The 19,470-nt window shown below is 40.9% G+C and overlaps 1 protein-coding gene across 4 annotated transcripts in view; it reads left to right on the top strand.

Moving 5' to 3' along the window:
* Nucleotides 1–1,962: 1,962 nt before the first annotated feature.
* PRR16 (proline rich 16) overlaps nt 1,963–19,470 on the top strand; it is a 273,307-nt gene continuing 255,799 nt past the window's right edge. For 3 of the 4 annotated variants that reach the window (XR_002773192.1, XM_023512703.1, XM_003788893.2), the window contains exon 1: nt 1,963–2,367. Coding sequence is in view for 2 of the 4 variants with exons in the window: in XM_023512703.1 (XP_023368471.1) it covers nt 2,209–2,367 (159 nt within the window). In the remaining 2 variants the exon portion in view is untranslated. The other variant, XM_023512705.1, reaches the window with a different exon arrangement.

Here is a 19,470-nt window from a genome sequence, read left to right as displayed (position 1 = left end):
ACTGAATAGTAAATTGTGATGTGGGTGTGGGTGGTATGTTTCAGAGTTACAGTTATGATCAGACTTTGGTCTCTTTGGTCTAGAATAATTTGGTTCAGTGTTGGCAATGGTATCATTGGGGAACAGATTTTTTTTTTTTTTTAATCTTTAGTGGAAGACATTCAGAGTAGCATAGACATATTCCCATATTGTAGGAGGAGTATTTTGTCTCTGGGAAGGAAACTCAAACACTTCCCTGTCTTCTCCAATGTCCTCACCTAAAGTCACTATTCTCTGAGTCTTGGGGTCTTCCTTACTCACTTGCCTCCTATGGAGAGCCAAATCTTCAAACCTAGAAAGATCGGTTTCTATTTTACCTTGACTTTAGCTCCTGCCATTCCTGACCATTTGTCTTTCTTCAGATGTAAGAGTATCATTAAAGATCAGAAATTTCCCCTGGGGTAGTTTTGAAACCTAAGAATTATTTTTACAGTTCCGTTTTTATAAAGCAGAGAAAAGCCTGAAGAGACAAAAGGAGTTTTAAAAAATCTACTGTCCTTACCCCTGAGAACGCAAGCGCTTTACTTGTTTAATCATTTTAATCATTTCTTCCTCTTCTCCTCTGCGATTTGCTCACTGCAAGGTGCTGCTTTTCTTCTTTCCCTATTTTATGACTCTTGCAGCAGCACCTGCTTTATCTTCCCTTTTCTCTGACTTCTCAATGCAATTTTTGCTTCTGTATTTTTTTACACAGCTTCTATAGTTCTTTTTTCTCATTCTCTTTTGTCCTTCGCATTCCAAACATGACTTCCAAAGATTTTGCCAAGATGAATTGTTCAGAATGCAGAGAGTGATAAGAGTCCACAGAACTGGCCAGAGGACAGCTGCCAACATGTTCTCCTGAGAAGCATGTTGGAGCTACCTGGAGTGTGAGAGGCAGGAAACAGGGAGCCCTGCTAAGGCCTGACCCCAAGGGGAAGCCTGTTAGAAGAGCGATCAGGAGGGGTGTGCACTGAGAGAGCAGAGCCAGCCTGCCAGGTCAGTGGCTAATAGCCCTTGGGTTTGCTACTAAGGAAATTAAAACTGTAGCTAATGAGAATGGTAACCACCTACTGAGAATGAATTGGAGGCTTCCTATTAACTCCCCTCCCTGGGTCCTTTTGATAGAATACTAAGAAAGTTATTTCCTATTTGCTTAGTAGCAAAAGACTTGAAACAGAGGGTAAAAAAAATGATAGAAGAGAAATTGGAGACAAGTCTTATTTGGTTTCTTCAGGGGGATCCAAATAGGATGATTTCCCCCCTTCACTCAAAATCAGCATAGGTCACAAAGAGAGCTGGGGGTGGGGGGTGGGGATGGGGGAAGAGAGAGAGAAAGAGAGAGACCAGAGAAGAAGCGCAGTCAAGATGACTCAGTCTCTGGGGTTTATGGAGGGATTTTTAGGGGTGGGACTTAAATTAATGAATCCACTATTAACTTTGCGGAATTACCATGATTAGGCTGTCTCTTTCAATAATGCTGGTTAAATGTCATGATTCCAGTAGATAAGGGGTCGCTATTATGCACGTCTTTTTTCCTGCAGAATTATGTTTAATTCACAGTTCACTGGGATACTGATCAGAGGCCTCGAGACACCATGCGTTTCTGGAAAAGCATTTAGGGTTACTTTACCGCCCCTAACTCCAGTTCCTGATCCCATTGTGGTTGTTTCCAAATCGCTCCAAGCCTCCCTTAGCGGGTGAATCAGAAGGCATCCAGGCTACACGTGAGAAGACCTACAGCAGGCTGATGGGGGCCTTTCAGAACCGAGACAGGGGGCGGGCAGGACGCGAAGTTGTCTCCCTGCACTTTGATACCGGGGCGGCCGGGAGGGATGGGGGGACACGTCCAGGGCGCCGACTGCAGCCGACACCCCCGCGGCGGCCCGGCGCCCCCTGCGCGGGCGGGGAGCGAGCGCGGGAGTGCGCGAGAGCGGCGGCGGCGGCGGGGGAGGCGCAGGCGCGCTGCTCGCCCGTCTGCAGCCCCGCGCCTAGCGCCGCGTCTCGGGAGTCGATGGCAGCACCGCGCTGCGGCCGCGGGGCCGGGCGCCGAGCGCAGCCGCACGCCGCCGGCCGGGGAGCGCTCAAGATGTGGGGAGACCGGGGCGGCCGCAGCAGCGCCAGGGACGGGGGCACGCAGCAGCCTCCGCTCGCCCGCCTGTCCTGACCTGCCTCGCCTGCCCCCAAAGAATGTCAGCCAAGCCCAAGGGGCTCCCCTCCTCCTCTGCTCCAGCCGAAGGACCGCCGGCAGCCTCCAAAACCAAGGTGAAGGAGCAGATCAAGATCATCGTGGAGGATCTGGAATTAGTCCTGGGCGACCTGAAGGACGTGGCCAAGGAACTCAAGGAGGTGAGAGGCGCAGGGATGGGAGGGAGTTCGGCACCTACGCTCCCTCGGGGTTTCCGATCCCTTTTGGCTAGGGACTCCCACATTTCTAAACTCCCGGGAAACTACAGAAAGACGCCTGCAGACTGACTTTCTTTGCTCCGGGGACTGTACTCCCGAGAAGAGTTGTTGTTGCACTTTCTTTTTTAATCAGGAGGAAATCAACTAGTGTTTTAATCGATGGACCTGGATGGTGGGGAGGCGAGCGCGCGCCTGTCTCCGTCTGTGTGTGTGAAGACGGGCAGGGGGCTCACGGGGGTGTGTCGCCAGAGGAAGACTGGAGCGGCGGTCGGGGCTGCAAGATGCTTCTCTCCCGTCCTCTTGCTCCCCCAGAGTCCTTTGGCAAGTCCGCTCCCTGCCTGGCAGCCTCCCCAAGTCGGGGCTAAAGGGGGGCCAGATTCTGGGCCCTGGGCCAGGCCAGGGAGGGCAGCCTGGGGGAAGCTTGGCTCAGGCTCCCCTCCCTGTCTCCTGGTCCCGATGGGAGAAAGGAGACGGGCCGCTCGCTGCAGAGTCCGGCCTTGGGCATATGGAAGGGGTTTGGGACTTTCTCACTTTCGCGGTTCCTGAAGCATCCCCTTCTCTCCTACAAATGTCACTCCCGGTAACTCTGGGCCTTCCCACCGCCCCTTCTCTCTCTTTTCCTTCCTTCCCTCCTGTCCCCACTTGCCGCTGAACCTAGGGGGCAGGGTGAGCAGGAGAGTGTGTGCGCGTTTGCGTGTGTGCGTGTGTGTGTGTGGGGGGGGGTTGGGAAGGTGGGGGGACAGCACGCGTGCATGGGGTCTTGCCACTGGCACCCTCACTGTTCGGAACTGAGACTGTTTTGGTTTTTACACCCTCCCTCCTCTGACATCTATTTGCCCCCACCCTCAATCCTCTATTATCCAGTGGAAAGCAGCAGAGACTGTGTAGGGGTTCAGGCTGCGTAACCCAGGCGGCTGCTCCGGGCGGGGGCGAGGGCTGTGCTGGAAGGGGTGGGGTCTTGGGCGGGTGGATCTGGCGCTAGTGGCGTCGTGGAGCTGGTGGCACAGTCGTAGCGTGCTGTTCCCTATTGAGTGGGCTCCTGGTGTGGTTCTCAGCGAGGGAGTCGGTAGCCCCAGTTGCGGGAGAGTTAAGACTGTAACTTGGAAGGTGGTGGCCACAGCCCGGAGAGAGGAGGTGGGGTATAGTCTGGATCCAACATTGCAACCCTGTCTGAAGCCAGGGAGGAAAAGATTGAGGACTGTTTAATTGGCCTCTAGAGCTTGACGTTCTGTATTCAATTTCCGATCCAAACTGGAGGAGAGTCCTCTCATCCTCCTCGTCCCCTCACCCCCTTCACCGCTGTGAACTAAACTCCACGTGTGTTTCCAAATGTAAGTCTGTGAAAATGGCCCATTCGTCGCCCGGGTTCAGGTTGCCCAAAGCAAATGTCATTCCAGTTGTTTGCTCCACAGACAGAACATAATGACTGCCCCGGTCGTGAGAGTGGCTGTTGATGTACAGGCGGGGATAAAACTTGTCGTGTTTGTCGGGCCCTCTCTGGATTATTGCTTCACAACTGGTGGACAGATGGAGGGGTTATGCGTTGAAATTCAAGTCTAAAGATGCTGTTCGCTTCTTTGTTATTCTTTTATTTGACATCTTTGGCAGGCTGTGTTTTCATCTGAAACATTATGGCGTTTTAAAAAATGAACAAATGGTACATGTTCCTTTTGGCAGAATTATGCTGTATAGTTGAGATTTCTAAGGTGGGGGACGTAGAAATCCTGCCGCAGCACAGTCAGGCAGTTACTGTGTATGTCGGGTGAGATTCAGAGGAAGGTAGTCAATCAAAACCCTGCATCTGTGGGCCGGTCCTCCTCACGTTGTGATGGGTCAGTCCACTCACTTATATTTCGCAGAATAAATCACAGCATCCTGGACATAGACCTGGCTCCAGTTTGCATCATGATCCTATGGACATTTGCAGACCAAGGATACAGTGAAACTTTTAACCTCCCTGTGGTTCTTAGTTAAAACTACAGAGATGTAAATCCGGGCATCTCTTGCTCTCTGTCTTCATTTACATGAGGATTTTTAAGGGAAAAAAGAAAAAGTAGCTTATAAAAGAAATAAAAACAAGCCTAGATCATGTACGACCAGGTAGATGAAGAGATGGGATAGATCCAGAGATCAAGTTTTCACTTGGTGTTTTTGGCATTTGATTGATTACGTGGCCATGTTTGAGTAAAAATCTCACCATGAGCCTGAATTTTATGAATGATAATTTGTGCTATGTGGTTGATAATAACTTCTGTGGTGCTATCATGACATGTTTGCCCAGGGAAATGTATATACTATGGCAGAATCTCAAAACATTGGCTATTTATGTAATACGAATGAGAGTTATTTTGAGAACAAAATATTTATAGGACATGTTTAACCAATGACATCTTGCAGTTGTCTATCGTTTATCTTTATGGGATAATCTTGCGTATGTGACTGAACATGCCTTTGATGTGGTTTGGAATAACAGACTAACAACACACTGTTTATTGCAAAGCCTGCTGGCTTCTAAATCTATTACTTGTAAACATAATTCATCAGTTGTAATATCCAATATTCTGGTATTTTATAATTAGTATTTATTAAATATAAACAGATACATTTAGAATTCTAATTCCTCTATGGGCAGTGCTGTGCTTTTAGATCATAATATATTTTGTACAAATTGTTAGCAAGCTTCTGTTAACTTGGAACAGAAATTAAAAGTAAAAGAGTGGTTATGACTAGATCACGATGGCAGTTACTACTTTTATTCTTTTCTACTTTTTTCCAGTCTAATTAAAATGTTCTTTGTTTTCAATATTCTGTCCTTTAGTTTCGCACAAACTCTGTACCAAAGTGTTGGATTTGTGTTTGAGGTTATTCTGAAATTGCTTTTTTTTTTTGGTAGAAGCTTTCTGGATTTCAGTCATTTGAAAATTCAGGTACTAGGGTAAAGTCAAACATACTAGTAGCTACTTGAAACACTTTAATAAGTAGTAATGAAATTCCAGTCTGGGTAACAAGAAGAATAATGATCATGGGTTTCTTTTTATGATCACTTAGTTACAATTACTTAGGCAGTCATCACTGGATTGTGTTACATATATTAAGAGGAATAGGACTTCTAGTAAGTCTAAAGGCAGTTTTATTCCTCCAGAATTTAGTAAACTTTAGATAACTCAATTTTTTTAATAGAAATAATATGAGTCTATTAGTCTTCTATGCCACTAGTGGAAAATACTTAAATATAATTTAGTGTATTTATCTAGCACCTACCATATTTCAAGTATTATACCATATTTTTATTGCTATTGAGATGAAGAAGTTGTAGTTTCTTATTCCAGTGAGCTCAAATGGTTACTTTAAGATATATTTATCCTGTCTTTTAATATTATGGTATAAAAAGGCATTACAGCTGTTCAAGGCCACTCTCATAATAGGCTCAGATTAAGAAAGCAGAATTGAGAATATGAATGACTCTATATTGATTTATAAATCAATACAGGTTATATACTTAGTAGTATGATAAACCTTTGATGAAGAAAGTAGAATCTTAAAAAGATGGTAGGTATGAATTTTAGTAAATTTACAGTGTATGTTGGTTGTCATGATTGACATACATGGATCAGTACCTTATACAGAGGATCACATATCCAAATATTATAACTAAGTATTGAAGGTTTACATGAAGGAATGTTCATTAGAGAAATAAAGAGTCAAAAAGGATGATGTTGAATTCCTCTTTGAAATGTGGATAAGATTTGAAAGGTAGACAAGAGAAGGAACTAATAGAAAATAGCTTTGGAGTATAAAATTAATCCATATTTCTTTTTTGTACACATGAAAAAAAAAAGGAAAGAAATATTGGTGAAACTCTAGAGCAGCAGTTCTCAACCTGTGGGTCACAACCTCTTTGTAAGAATGAAAATACATCACGGCATTAGGAAGGTTGAGAACCACTGCTCTAGAGTTTTAGGGATAAAATGAACCGTAACTGGTAGAGCAGGTGTGGGTGATACTTTTTCACTAAGAAATGTAGAAACAAAGCTTACTGCTTTTTAAGAATAGTTCTTAGATAATCTAGTTGGTTGGGTAGCAACTTGCTTGCTCTTTTATGAAGATCTCACTGGTAAACTGTTTTGTATCAAATGTTAGTGTTAATATGGGATCTCAAACGTAGTTGGCTGGAGTCCCATTGCAATCTCTAATACTTATATCTGGAAACAAAATTCATTGCTGCGTTTTTTGGTTTTGTTTTGTTTTGAGACAGACTCTCACTTTGTTGCCTCTGGTGGAGTGCCATGACATCATAGCATATGACAACCTCAGACTCTTGGGCTCAGGAAATCCTCTTGCCTCAGCCTCCTAAGTAGCTGGGACTACAGGCACCTGCCACAATGCCTGGCTATTTTTTTTTTTTTTTTTTTTTTTTTAGAGATAGGATCTTGTTCTTGGTCAGGCTGTTCTCGAACCTGTGAGCCTAGGCAATCCACCCGCCTCGGCCTCCTAGAGTGCTGGGATTATAGGTGTGAGCTACTGCCCATAGCCTCATTGCTGCTTTTAAACTGATTATAACCTTGAGCATTTTTTGTAGTGTTTCATTTTATGATTTCAAGTAACATGACTACTATATGAGCTGAGCAAGTCCTTACCTGTATGTGTGTGTATTTGTGTGTATATGTGTGTGTGTGTGTGTGTGTGTGTGTATATATATATATATATATATTTGTTTACATTTAGGGGAGCTTAGTAAGTAGACATGGCTCTCACGGAGGAACCGGTTAAAATGAGGTGTTTTGTGAGTGCCCTGAAGCACTCAGTGATTGGATCCATGGTGAGAAGGTGTATGGCGTTGTCACTGTACACTGTAAAGAACTCGTGGTTTTTCTTATAATGTCATGAACAAATGTCATGAATAAACTTATAAAGTCAAGTTAAAATTTGACTTTATCAAAGGGGGCAGATGAACACAGAATTAACATTTATCTGCAAACTCTATTTGCTTTTAAACGTTCTTTTCCTTTTTATAGCTTATCCACTTGAACTTCCATAGTTTATTGTGCTGGGAAATCCTATTGGTATTTTTCGGCTAACAAGTTCATGCATCTAAAACATATTACTAGAACAAATTATAGAGAATAATCTCTGGAGTATTTTCCAAGTTCTAAAGTTGTGAATGAGTGGAATTTAATAGTACATTTAATTGTAGCTATAGCCATACTTCACTGTTCTATACAACAGTCTGTCTCCCTAACCGGGGTGTATTTACCAAATGTCAAAATTCTTTCAAATTTTCTTTCCTTCGGAAGGATGATGGCTTAGCATGTTACTGAAAGAAGAGAATGGTTTTGAGAACACACAGTTAGCCTATAACCTTCCTTCACTGTCTCTGTTTCCAATGAATTAAATCATTCAGCACTTAGAGAATTAGCTGATAAGAAACTCAAGCAGCCTTGAAGTAATAGGCAGCGTGTTTCAGGCAATAAATAGTGAAGTAAGAGATCGTAAAACCAGTGTCACGGGTTGCATTGTTATCCGGAAAGAAATAGAAATGCAACTTTGAGCAAAACATATTTTCTCAAACTATAGTACCTGCCTTCTGCAGATCTAGTGCATGAAATACTTCATGGGAAATTTTGAAAATGACAGTGACACAATTCCAATCCGTTACTGATTCACTTATGATTGAAATGTGCTTTCCTGACCTCACGTTGCAAATGCAAGATCAATAAATGACAAAGGGCACTATTCTTTTAAGGAACAAATTTCCTTTTTTACTGATCTCAGAAGTAATACAGCCTATAAATATAACATAAAATTCAAAAAATCTAATAAAACATAAAGGATAAAATTATCTTTAACACTGCCTGGAAATTAGTATGCTAAACATTTTGCTGTATTTTCTTTCTGTCTTTTTGTATTCGTATTTTAACCTCGATGAAGTCATTTACAATTATGAAATAGATGCAATGGCATTTCTACTTTCTCAAATAATATTAGATCATAACCATGGCAGAGATTTGCAATGTTATTTTGTTCTTCTCCTAATGTTGATTATTATGTTTACTTCTACTTTTTAATGGTTATAATTTATATATCTATCACTAGAAAGAACAACTCTGGCAGTAAAAATAGCTAACGCACGTGGCTTCTGCTGTCTGCCAGGTACTCTTGAGTGCATTTATTTATATTAAATCATCTAATTCTCAAACAGATAGGTGAGAGAATGGATTTTCCGCCCATTTTACAGATAAGAAAACTGAGGCTAAAGAGGTTAAGTCACTGGTGAGATCACTTGCAGTAGAAGGAAAGTGATACTTCACTGCCAGAGAGTGCAGGCTCAGAGCCCAGGAATTTAACCACTAAACACTGTCATAATCCTGCTTTCTGTTTTTTTTTTTTTTTAATTGTTTTTTCTTTTTCTTGGAAGTCAAGGATGTGAAAGCTTTGATGTTCTTAATCCATATTGCCAAACCATCTTCCAAAGTGTGTTCACAGATTCTTACTCCCAGCAGCAGTGTATGTGTAGATGCTGTTTCCTAACTTGGGAATGAAGATAATAAGCTATCCATTTAAGGCTCGCTGAGTACTTTATTATTGTCACGGTCAGCAGTCATTGTTTTTGTGGGTTGCACTTCATTTAGGGCATGGATATTGAGGCAAAATTCATAATGAGTAAATTGGACCTTGCGATTTAAATTTTACAAGTTAGTACAGTGGTGATCACTTTTATTCAACAAAAATATTGATAGAATATTACCTATCTTTTTAACATCATGGCTGAGAAAATGAAGGAACAATTAATATGAATGCTTGTTGATGTCTAGCACTGCATACAAGTTGTTTCAAATGAATAAACCTCGTTTGGGAAATACCATCCTCTTTTGTGGCTATCCAAATGCCTCAGAAGGGAGGCATTATCCTTAAGTTTGCTGAGATGCTTTGGATTTGACAGTTGTTTTGCTTTCTGTTGTGACTGATGAATTAGCAAATCTTGTAGAATTCTTTACTGGGCCCAAAACTGTTGAACTGGCTAATAATTTCACGTATATTTTGTAATTAGATTTCTTATAGTAACTTTAGCACTATTGATTACAGGCCTCCCTTCTTCCCCACATATAAGAGTTATGAGAAACAGCCTTATCCGAAATTCTATTTGTTTCTTTGCCAGTGTAATAGGAATAGAGACGTTTTCATTACAGTGAAAGTTTGTTCAATCGGAAGAACTGCTCTAAATTAAGTTTCCCACTAGACCTGGGAAGCCACAGTCAGTAGGATCTCAGCTTTAACCAAGAGCCAGAAAGTAACATTAACTGAAATAAGAAAATAAAGATATATCTAATTAAGGTCCACATAAAAAGAGACTTACAAAGTGGCCTGTCAACTCAGAACAAATGTCTTACCTACATGGCACAAACTATTTGTTATTTATTTATTTATTCTTTGAGAATAGAAAGACATGAGAATTCGAAAGGAATTAAACTCCCAGACCTCACTTTTAGGCAAGACATATTAACATTGTTACGACCAAATTTATATTCATGATCTTTTGTTTTCCATCCTTCTACTTGGAAAATACGACTTCAACTTGGTGTTTGAGAACATTTGTATTTGTAGAATAATTGAGGTGAGTCCAATTGCTTGCTTATTATGCCCGATGAATCAGGGATGATGGCGTCTCACACACTATAAATAGATTTTCAGCTACAGATAACATATGTCATATGTCTTTCCGAATTTGTCTGGAAAGAATAAATTTGATAATTTCTAACAGGTTTTCTTCTCTGACACCACACACAAAAAGGCAGTAGATAAACTGGTGTGTATTTGCCCATTTCATGACATCACAGCTTACTTCAAGATTTTAAATTCTGTATTTAGGTGACAAATACCAGTTAAAAAATTCGGTCAAATCAATTACCTGCCAGTGGTAATTGTTCTTAATTTTTTTCTCATCATCACAGACCCTATTGAAAGAATGAAAAAATGTTGGGGATATTTCTTCTGCAAGAAAAGCTTATGCAAACATAAATTTCTGTACATGTTCAGAGAAATATGGATGGTTGGGAATGACCCAGGTAAAGAGATAAGGTGCTTGATTGCCTTTTTAAAGAAAAACCACTTTTTCTGCTTGTTGGCAGTCTAGCCCTGTAATTTTTTTTTTTTTTCTGTTTTGGCTGGGGCTGGGCTTGAACCCACCACCCCTGGTATATGGGGCTGGTGCCCTGCTCCTTGAGCCACAGGTGCTACCCAAGCTCCATAATTTTGAGGATTAAAATTCCTGGCTCTTTTTCCCCTACAAAAGAGGAGGGGGAGAGAAATGCTGATGGTTGTAATCCGATGTTTTCTTATTCCAGGGAGCAAATGGTGGTATACTAATAATTTTCGTGTGTGACATTAATTCGTGAATTATGAAAAATACATTAAATTCATGATAAGTATAAACCACTGTGCTGCAGACTGGAAAAGACGCAAAGTGGATGAGGACCTGTCATGGAGAACGTCACTCCCCAGGAGGGTGAATGTGACCCCTGGCAGGGACTTACAGACAGTTACAGCAGTGTAGAATGAGTGCCCAGTGACTAAAGCACACAGAGGATGCAAAGCGGGGGAGCTTGCATCTTGGTTCCTATTTTTAATTTATTTTTCTCTGAATGAATATCTTCTAAACTTTGCTAAAGATGTGTAGAGACTCCTGTAATGATACATTATAGTTTTGGGATATGAGGGCAGAACTTTCAAACTCATAAATGTGTTGCTTTGTTATTGTAAATTAGAGCATTATTCGTAGGGATTGTGGTCAATTCGTGGAATTAAATCTCAACACATATTCTAACACCAGCTCCTTTTGTGAAGCAAATTTCTCCAAGCGAGAAGCTCTGTTGCTAAAGAGAGAGGAATGCACTGGAAAACAATTGAAAATCAGTTATTTTTCTCTTTAAAAATTGTTAAGAGATGACTTGATGATTTACATGTGTGACTACCAAGCTGTTTTAGAATTTCTACATTTTGAGTTAATTTGAATAAGGCATGAAAAATAGGAGAGAATTACTGAAAAAGATGGCCAGGTAACTATGTTCAGTTTACTTTTGATCATAATCGTAGCACTATGTAGGTCAACTATCATTAATTGAACATAACTTTGTAATTTTAAAGCCTAAACATCAGACATCTATTTAGGCTTATGTAATTATGTGTAGAATAAAGTGTTTGGTTATCTCTTATTGAATAGATCAATGTTTCTGATCAATGTTTGGCATTGTGTGTGTATGTAATTTTTTTAAACAATCTAATTTTGAGGCTAGGATGGTCAGTAAGATGGCATAGTATAAATGAGTTGAGCTCTCAGACTTGGAAGCCAGGCTGCTTTGTTTTAAATTGTTCTGCCGTGTAATATTGGCCACATTATTTAACATCTCTCTCTTCTTTATTTCCTCCTTAAAATGGAAATAGTGATAATGTTACCTACAGTATAACTAGTTGTGAGGAGTAAGTGGGTTATACGCAAAGCCCTTAGAACAGCTCGAGGCATAGAGCAAGCACTGTCTGTGTCATCTGTCAATATTGTTCTTGTTTGAATTTGTCCGAGCATTATTATTCATTTATTCAACAAATAGATATTTCTTTAGCCCCTACTACATGCCAGGCGCTGTTCTATTTGGTGAGGATACACTGGTGAACAAAACAGACCAAATTCCTTCATGTGTGGGGAGGGCACACGGAGGATAGGTCAATATAATAAATGCCAAATTTTATAAAATGTTAGAAGGTGAAAGTGCTACGAAATCATAGATGATGATGAAATAAACGGTGATGGGGAGGAGGTGCAGAATCAGTCCCTCTGAGGAAGTGAGATGGCAGCGTGGGGGGCAGCTTGAAGGGGAAGGAGCACTCCCTGTGGAGACCTAGGGGGGCACCTTCCCAACTAGAGGGCACAGCAGTGCAGGGGCCTGAAGGGCTAGCGCCTCACGCCTTTGAGGAACAAGTTGGCCAGTGCAGCAGGAGTGGGTGAACAGGGGGAAGAGTGGCAGCGACAGGGTCAGATGGGCATGGGGGCTCGTCTATGTGTTTGACTCTTACTAAGAGTAAAATGGGGATTTGCAGGTTGACTGGAGCTTTTACTTCTGGCTCAGGGTTTCCCAAACTTCACGCTATTAACATTCTGGGTGGATGATTCTTTGGTGTGTGGGGACCGTGCTATGCCATGTACAATGGTTAGCAGCAGGGTCCCTGGTCTCTACCACCAACATGCCAGCAGCAACTGAAAGTGTCAGTGCGGCAGGCAGCCAGAGGTCCCCTCAGGGGAGGAGGGTCCCCTCTGCTGAGAGCTGCCCCAGCTCTTCCTCCTATTCCTTGTGACCTCAGACGTGGGCTGCTGCGTTCTCTACCCCTCTTTTCCTCCCCAGGCTAATCCATCAAGCACTGGGACTTGGTTGCTTTCATGTCTTACATCCACCATCCTTTTAAAAAGTACCATTATCTGTACTTTTCTTCTCATTTGCCTGATTGTTTTTTCCTTCACCCAACAGACGTTTAATATACGCCTTCCCATTTCTGTCTATCAGTTCTTTTCTTTTCTTTTCTTTTTTTTTTTACAATGACATAAAAAAATTAAAAAATTTTTAAGAGATTTTGGTACCTATATGGATTTGGGAAAAAATAAGAGAAACTCAGAAGAGATGATCGGAGCCACCAAGGCCGAGCTGCTTGTCTTCCTGCCAGGCAGTTCGTGTGTGAGGTCAGTGGCGACCTTGACTGAAAGGAAGGCCTTTCATCCTTTCCACCAATCATTCCTGTGCTGCTCCTGTTTCTCCCACTTGTGCAGACACAGGAGAGGCTCTGATGGCGGCACCGCGCGCTGGTATGGTGCAAATTAGATACGGAAGAGGTAGAGTGATGGTGATGCTGATGACACACGGGGCTGGCATCGAGTAACTGCTCAGTATAGACCCGGCGCTGTCCTGACTTTCCTATTCTAATCCCACAGTCACCGTGTGAGGTTCCTGGAGTTATTTTATAGACGAGGAAGCAGAGGCAGAGAGCTGTGATATGAAGAGCAGGTGATGGAGTCGAACTCTTGATATTTCCCCCTTTAAACCTTTATCCATCACCAGCTCCCCGTTCCTGGCAGCAAGCCTCTGCTATGCTTTTCAGGCTTTTAGCTTCAACTTAATCTCCTCCTCCTCTTTCTTCTGCTCTTCCTTCTCTGTATCACCCGCCTCTTTCCCCCTCGAGTCTCTGTCTTTGTCCTCTTCTAGCTTCCCTTTCTTCTTCTCTTCTTATTTCCTCTGTTTCCTCATCTATTTCTTTAACATGCCTCTGTGTCTTATTTACTTATTAAAAATAAAAACACGCCCATTGTAGGAGACTGAAGTTGTCCATAGACATAAAATACTTAGCAAATCATGTGGCCCCGGTCATCTTAGAACTTACATTCTAGTAGGGAGGCATTTTCCAAATGATAATAAAAGTAATACTTATTAAGGGGTTTTAAGGGTTATGAAGGAAACGTATGTGATGAAAAAATCGTTTACAGGTCTTGTTGGTTCTTGCTGAACAGGGATTTGACTGACTGCCTTCTTCCTTTGGCTGCTTCTCCAATCCCTGAGCTGTTAGTTTCTCTCTCTGCCTTTTGTTTTCCTGTGCCAACTTATTCTCTGAACACGGCCAGATTAATCCAATGCCCTGCTTCCTTCGGGCTGTACGCCTGCTTAGAAGATCATACACTATCTCCTATTACCTAAAATGTCAGATGACCAGACTGAGCTTCCTGCCTGACATCCGGGTCTCATCTTTCCCCTGAAGCCTGTCTCGTGTTCTCTCCGTTGAATAACCCCATCCCAGACTGTCCTGACACCGGTGCAGTGTTCTAATCAGTGTGCTATCTGCATCCCTCTGTGTTTAGATTCATTATACCCCTATCATGCATCTGCTTGTATTACTTCACAATTGCTCCCTGGTTGTGGGTTGTCTTTTTTAAGATCTAGTAACCGTTCTCTGTTGGTTACTAATCATGTAAGCTTCGACTCAACAGTTTTAAAGTCTCGCTCTTATTTACTGAACTTGAACTTGAGGATCCATTTCCAAGTAGTCCTTATTAAGGACATTAAGGGCTCACACTTGAGTAGGAGGGCCTATTTTTTATTTGCTTTAGAAAATCATTAAAAATCCTCCCCTATGTGTGCTATACCGACATTTTTTTCACTCTACCCTAGATGATTCCTTTCAGTGTACAAGTGGAAACAAATATAATAATATATGTAAAATCCTTTCTTTGACTTAGTTCCCCTGAAAATCATCATCATACCATTTCTTAGCTCACCTTTACAAAAAACATAAAAGTGTTCTCTCTATTTGCTATCACCTATTCTCTCCTGTTTTCCCCCTAAATCTGCTCAACTCAGTTCTATAATCTTACTACTATACCAAAACTGCCTCTCTCAAGGTTGTCAGTGACTCCATGTTAGTTACTTAATAAATAGTCAACTTGCAGGTCGAGTACTGTGTAACCCATCAGCATTTGACAATCTCTTTAAAAATCTTTCCTCATTTCACTTGAAGAATACCAGGCCTTTTCACCTCCCTGATTTTTCTTTCTCTGTTACCGTTACCGTTCCTTCTCTGGAACAGTCTAACGCAAATTCTTATTATTTTTTTTAAAGCTTACCCCACTTCTTGGTATTAAGTTTTATGGAAAAATGTCATTGGGTTCATGACGGCCAAATTTATATCTCCAGCCCAGATCTTTATTCTGAACTTGTATAACCAGTGGTTTACTCACATCTCCATCGGCTGTGTCAGAGGCATCTTCATTTTACCAGGTTCTAAACTGAACCCCGATCTCCTGTCTCCCCCCAAACCTAATCCCTGTAATCTTTCCTGTGTTGATGATGTTGTGTCCATACTCTCAGGCCTTGGAGTATCTACTTATTCCTCTTCTGCTCATAAATTATATGCAGTTCATCAGAAAGCCTGATTGGGTTTATCTTCAAAATGTGTCCAGAATCTGGCCAATCGTTTCTCCCCACTGCTGTCACCCGGGCCCACCCCAGCGTCCTCTCTCCCTCGGATTGCTGCAGTCGTCTCCCGCTCTCCTTCTCCTTTGCTCCCTGAAGCTTTTTCTCAGCTCATTACTCAGTTAGATCACATCACTCTTTTCAGATCCCTGTTGCAGTTTCTCCTTTTACTCAAAGTCAAGATGCTTACAGTGGCTACGAGGCCTTTCCAGGGATTTTCCTGCCTTCCCTTTTACTGCTCTGACTTCTCTCTCATTACTCCTTTCTCGCTGGGTCACCTTGCTTCAGCCTCGTGGCAGCAGCCTTGCTGTTCTAGGAACAAATGGGCTATGCACATTTTCACGCCTAACTCCTCATGAGCTAACTCTCTACCTCATTCAAGTTTTGCTGAAGTTTCCCTACCCTGCAGCCTAGTCAGCCAACTCCATAGGTCGTTGTAGAATCTGGTATTGCCTATCCTTCTTCCTTCTTTCTCTTTTCTCTGCACCTTGATACTTACCTGTCTTTGATAGACCATTTATCATGCTTGATTCCTGCCTCTAGGATGCCCGCTCCTGAAGGCCAGTGACTTCTGTTGGATTCCCTGATGTGTCTGAAAGTCCGAGAGCCCTGGATGATGTGTAGTAGATGCTCATTAATTAGTGCATTAATAAACAAAAGGAATAAATCGGTTAATAATTACTGGATATTTTTTAACTCCAAACGTGCCCTTCCAAAGTTCTCAAGGGTCAGAATTATTACCTTTTATAGAAGAAGGTTTATGTCCACTGCAATCCACCCCTTGCAGAGAATGAGCATACTTACTAAAAACTTCTTGTGTGAATTCTTTATCTTTCTGCCTATCACATATGGTGGTGGTTTGTGAGTTGGCTGGTGGTTTGTTTCCCAAATTTTTATTCCATAATCTACAACTCTTGTTACACCCATACCTTTCAGCTCAACCCACATTTATATTGTTTTAAACAGACAGAGGATGTCTCAGTAACAGCTAGTATCCTTAATATTTACGGTGTGTGAGACAGAGTTCTTAGTTTTTAAAAAATTATTAACTCATCAAGTCTTCACCCTTCTTATCTCTCAACCAGGGGTTTCCAAATTATCCCTCTGACATGGAAATTCTCGAGACACTCTTACATAAAACCTAGCTGTGGCTGGGAATGTCAGGTCGTTATTTTCAGACAAAAATCTGGCTCTGATTCGGGAGTGTTCATTATTGCCTTAGGCCCAGGCTTGTCATTTTAAATCTTTGAATTCCTTAGAATTATATCTTCTAAATCAGATATGATTCTGTAAATCAGACGTAATTCTACTTTCTTCTAATAGACTATGTGAACGAAAATGCGGAGAGCCTGTGTCTCCTTTTATAGCAATCTCTGTGGTTTTCTGCTTCTTAAGTATCAGGCATTTTTCTTGCCATTAGTCATGACGAGTTTTAAATTACCTGGAAAAAAATGACATTCAAAAAGGAATGTTGGGTACTGTTTAAATAAGTTTTCAACATCCCACTTATATATGTAAGAAACAAGCAGGCAGTTTGGTCAGACCTGCTGTCATGTAGAACACGGAGGGCCAGGGGGATACGGAGTCGGCTCCTTTTTCTGTGCTCCCTCTAGTGTTCAAAAATAGGACTTACAATTAGCCTCTTCAGACAGTAAAGCCCCGCAGACGTTAATGTAGAGGTAGGGCCTTTTTACCTAATATTATTTTGTTTTCCTCAGATTGTATTATCAAGTTACTAGAATTTCAGCATTATGAAAAACACAGGCTCTCAACCCTTACCTGTGGGGATCCAGTCGTGTCTGGCCTTTCCACATGTCTGTTTTTAATCTGTCCACTTCATTCAGGAAGACTATTGGTCTTCTGTGTTTAAAGAACGTACTGTGTTGAAAACTGTTTTTTAATTTTCATAACTGAAGCCTGGGTTTTAGTTGTGCACTTTGAATGGGAACAGAAACGTTCTGACATGCTGAATATATGCAAACTACGAACACTATAAACTGTAACTAGACGATATTAAAACACTTAATGACATTACTTTACTCTGATATTCTGAAACGTTATATGTTTATTTCAAGCTATCTTAGGTAATAATCAGTATATCCCAAGGAATAACAGAAAGTAAAAAGAAAAATACATATTCTTATCATTCAACATGGAATATTAATAATGGCTAATGTGGGTCAAAAGGAAGATAATTTTAAATTATAAAAGGAACTAAATTATTAATATTTACTTATTTTATTTATTTATTTTTTTAGAGGCAGAGTCTCACTTTATTGACCTCGGTAGAGTGCTATGGTGTCACAGCTCACAGCAACCTCCAACCTCCAACTCCTGAGCTTAGGTGATTCTCTTGCCTCAGCCTCCCGAGTAGCTGGGACTACAGGCACCCGCCCGAACACCTGACTATTTTTTTGTTGCACTTTGGCCGGGGTTGGGTTTGAACCCACCACCCTCAGTATATGGGGCCGGTGCCCTACTCACTGAGCCACAGGTGCCACCCAATATTTACTTTTTAAAAAAATCAGAGACTAATGTTTAAGTTTTCTAAACTGATATATAATAATATCACTTATATTTGTTTAGTACCCTCTATGCTTTTTAAAAAAATATTTTTAATTATTATGGGAACATAATAGTAGTTGTAGATACCTATGACATGACGTATAGGTGATATTTTGATACAGTCAGACAGTGTGTAATAATCAAATCAGGGCAATTGGGGTATCCATGACCTCACACATTTATCATTTCTTTGTGTTAGAACATTTCAATTTTACTCTTTGAGTAATTTAAAGTACAGAAAACTTTTTACCATAGTCACTATTGTGCTATAAAATTTTGGTCATTCTATCCATTGAACTCTATTTTTGAAGGCTTCAAGTGGTCTCACTTTATCCCCTCCCTCTCCCACCCCTCCAGCCTCTAGAAAACGTCGTTCTACTTATACAGTTTTTAAGTCATTTTTATGTCTACTATTTCAGTAGCTTAGCATTAGATGGAATAAAAAATAAAAAATAGAATAAACTACTTTCGTAACTTTCTAGAATACTATTTTCTAAACTCTATTCACTCCCCAGAAATAACATTATGTTATAATGATTAATTCATTTAAAAGTGGAATTCAAAACTAAGCATTCACCCTGCAATATTTTTTTCGGGAAGATTTATGTTCAATGCTCAAACCTGATTCATAACAGGCAGTATTGCATGCCCTGGGGGAAACGTGCATTTGTTGATACACAGAATAATACGGCACAGCATGAATATTGGTGACTGTTTCATTAATCATAGGCAGAACGCACCAAAACGCTTGAGAGTTTAACATCTGCTTCCTAATGTTGCTAAGACCTGTAATGTCTAGTGAATTCCATCACTCACTCACGGTCTGTGAGTTACAGAACCCAGGTCACCTGATTCATACTTTGCATTGAATGCCCGGTTAGCCAATAACACTGCTAGCATATTATTTTTTAGGGTGAGGGGGAATAGTTATCAAGAAACTATTCAAAATAATTTTTACATACAATGATTTTCTTTTTGTCACTCCACTAAAAATGAAGTCTTATTTTTTAATATTGGCAATTTAGTGTTTTCTAATGGAGTTAACTACTATAGTGTACAGCTTAGAGGTTGCTTTGATTTGAAATGTTTCTAACCCCATTATGTTCTTACTGGTTCCTGATATGGTGTCTTCTCTCCTCAGAAATACTAATGAAGAAAGGGGTATTTAAAGAAAAAGCACTGTGGCCTGAACAGAGTTTAGACTGCAGCAGTTCTCAACCTGTGGGTCATGACCCCTTTTTAACAATGAAAATACTTTTCAGCTTTAGGAAGGTTGAGAACCACTGGTTTAGAGCCAAAGGAAAAGCAGAACAAGGGCTACCATTGAATGGGGAGAGACAGGTCAACTTGTTTTGTATATACAGTTAAGTTAGTACACAATTTGTATTATGTTTCGTAAACCTGAATGTAGGTCTTTACTGAATTTATGCAGGATGATAATTGTTTTATACTGTGAGGAAAGCTAAACCAATTAAATATT

Source organism: Otolemur garnettii, unplaced genomic scaffold (genome assembly GCF_000181295.1).
Source record: "Otolemur garnettii isolate 467f Iridium unplaced genomic scaffold, OtoGar3 scaffold00030, whole genome shotgun sequence".
Lineage (NCBI taxonomy): Eukaryota > Metazoa > Chordata > Mammalia > Primates > Galagidae > Otolemur > Otolemur garnettii.
This window is presented reverse-complemented; position numbering and strand designations above follow the sequence as displayed.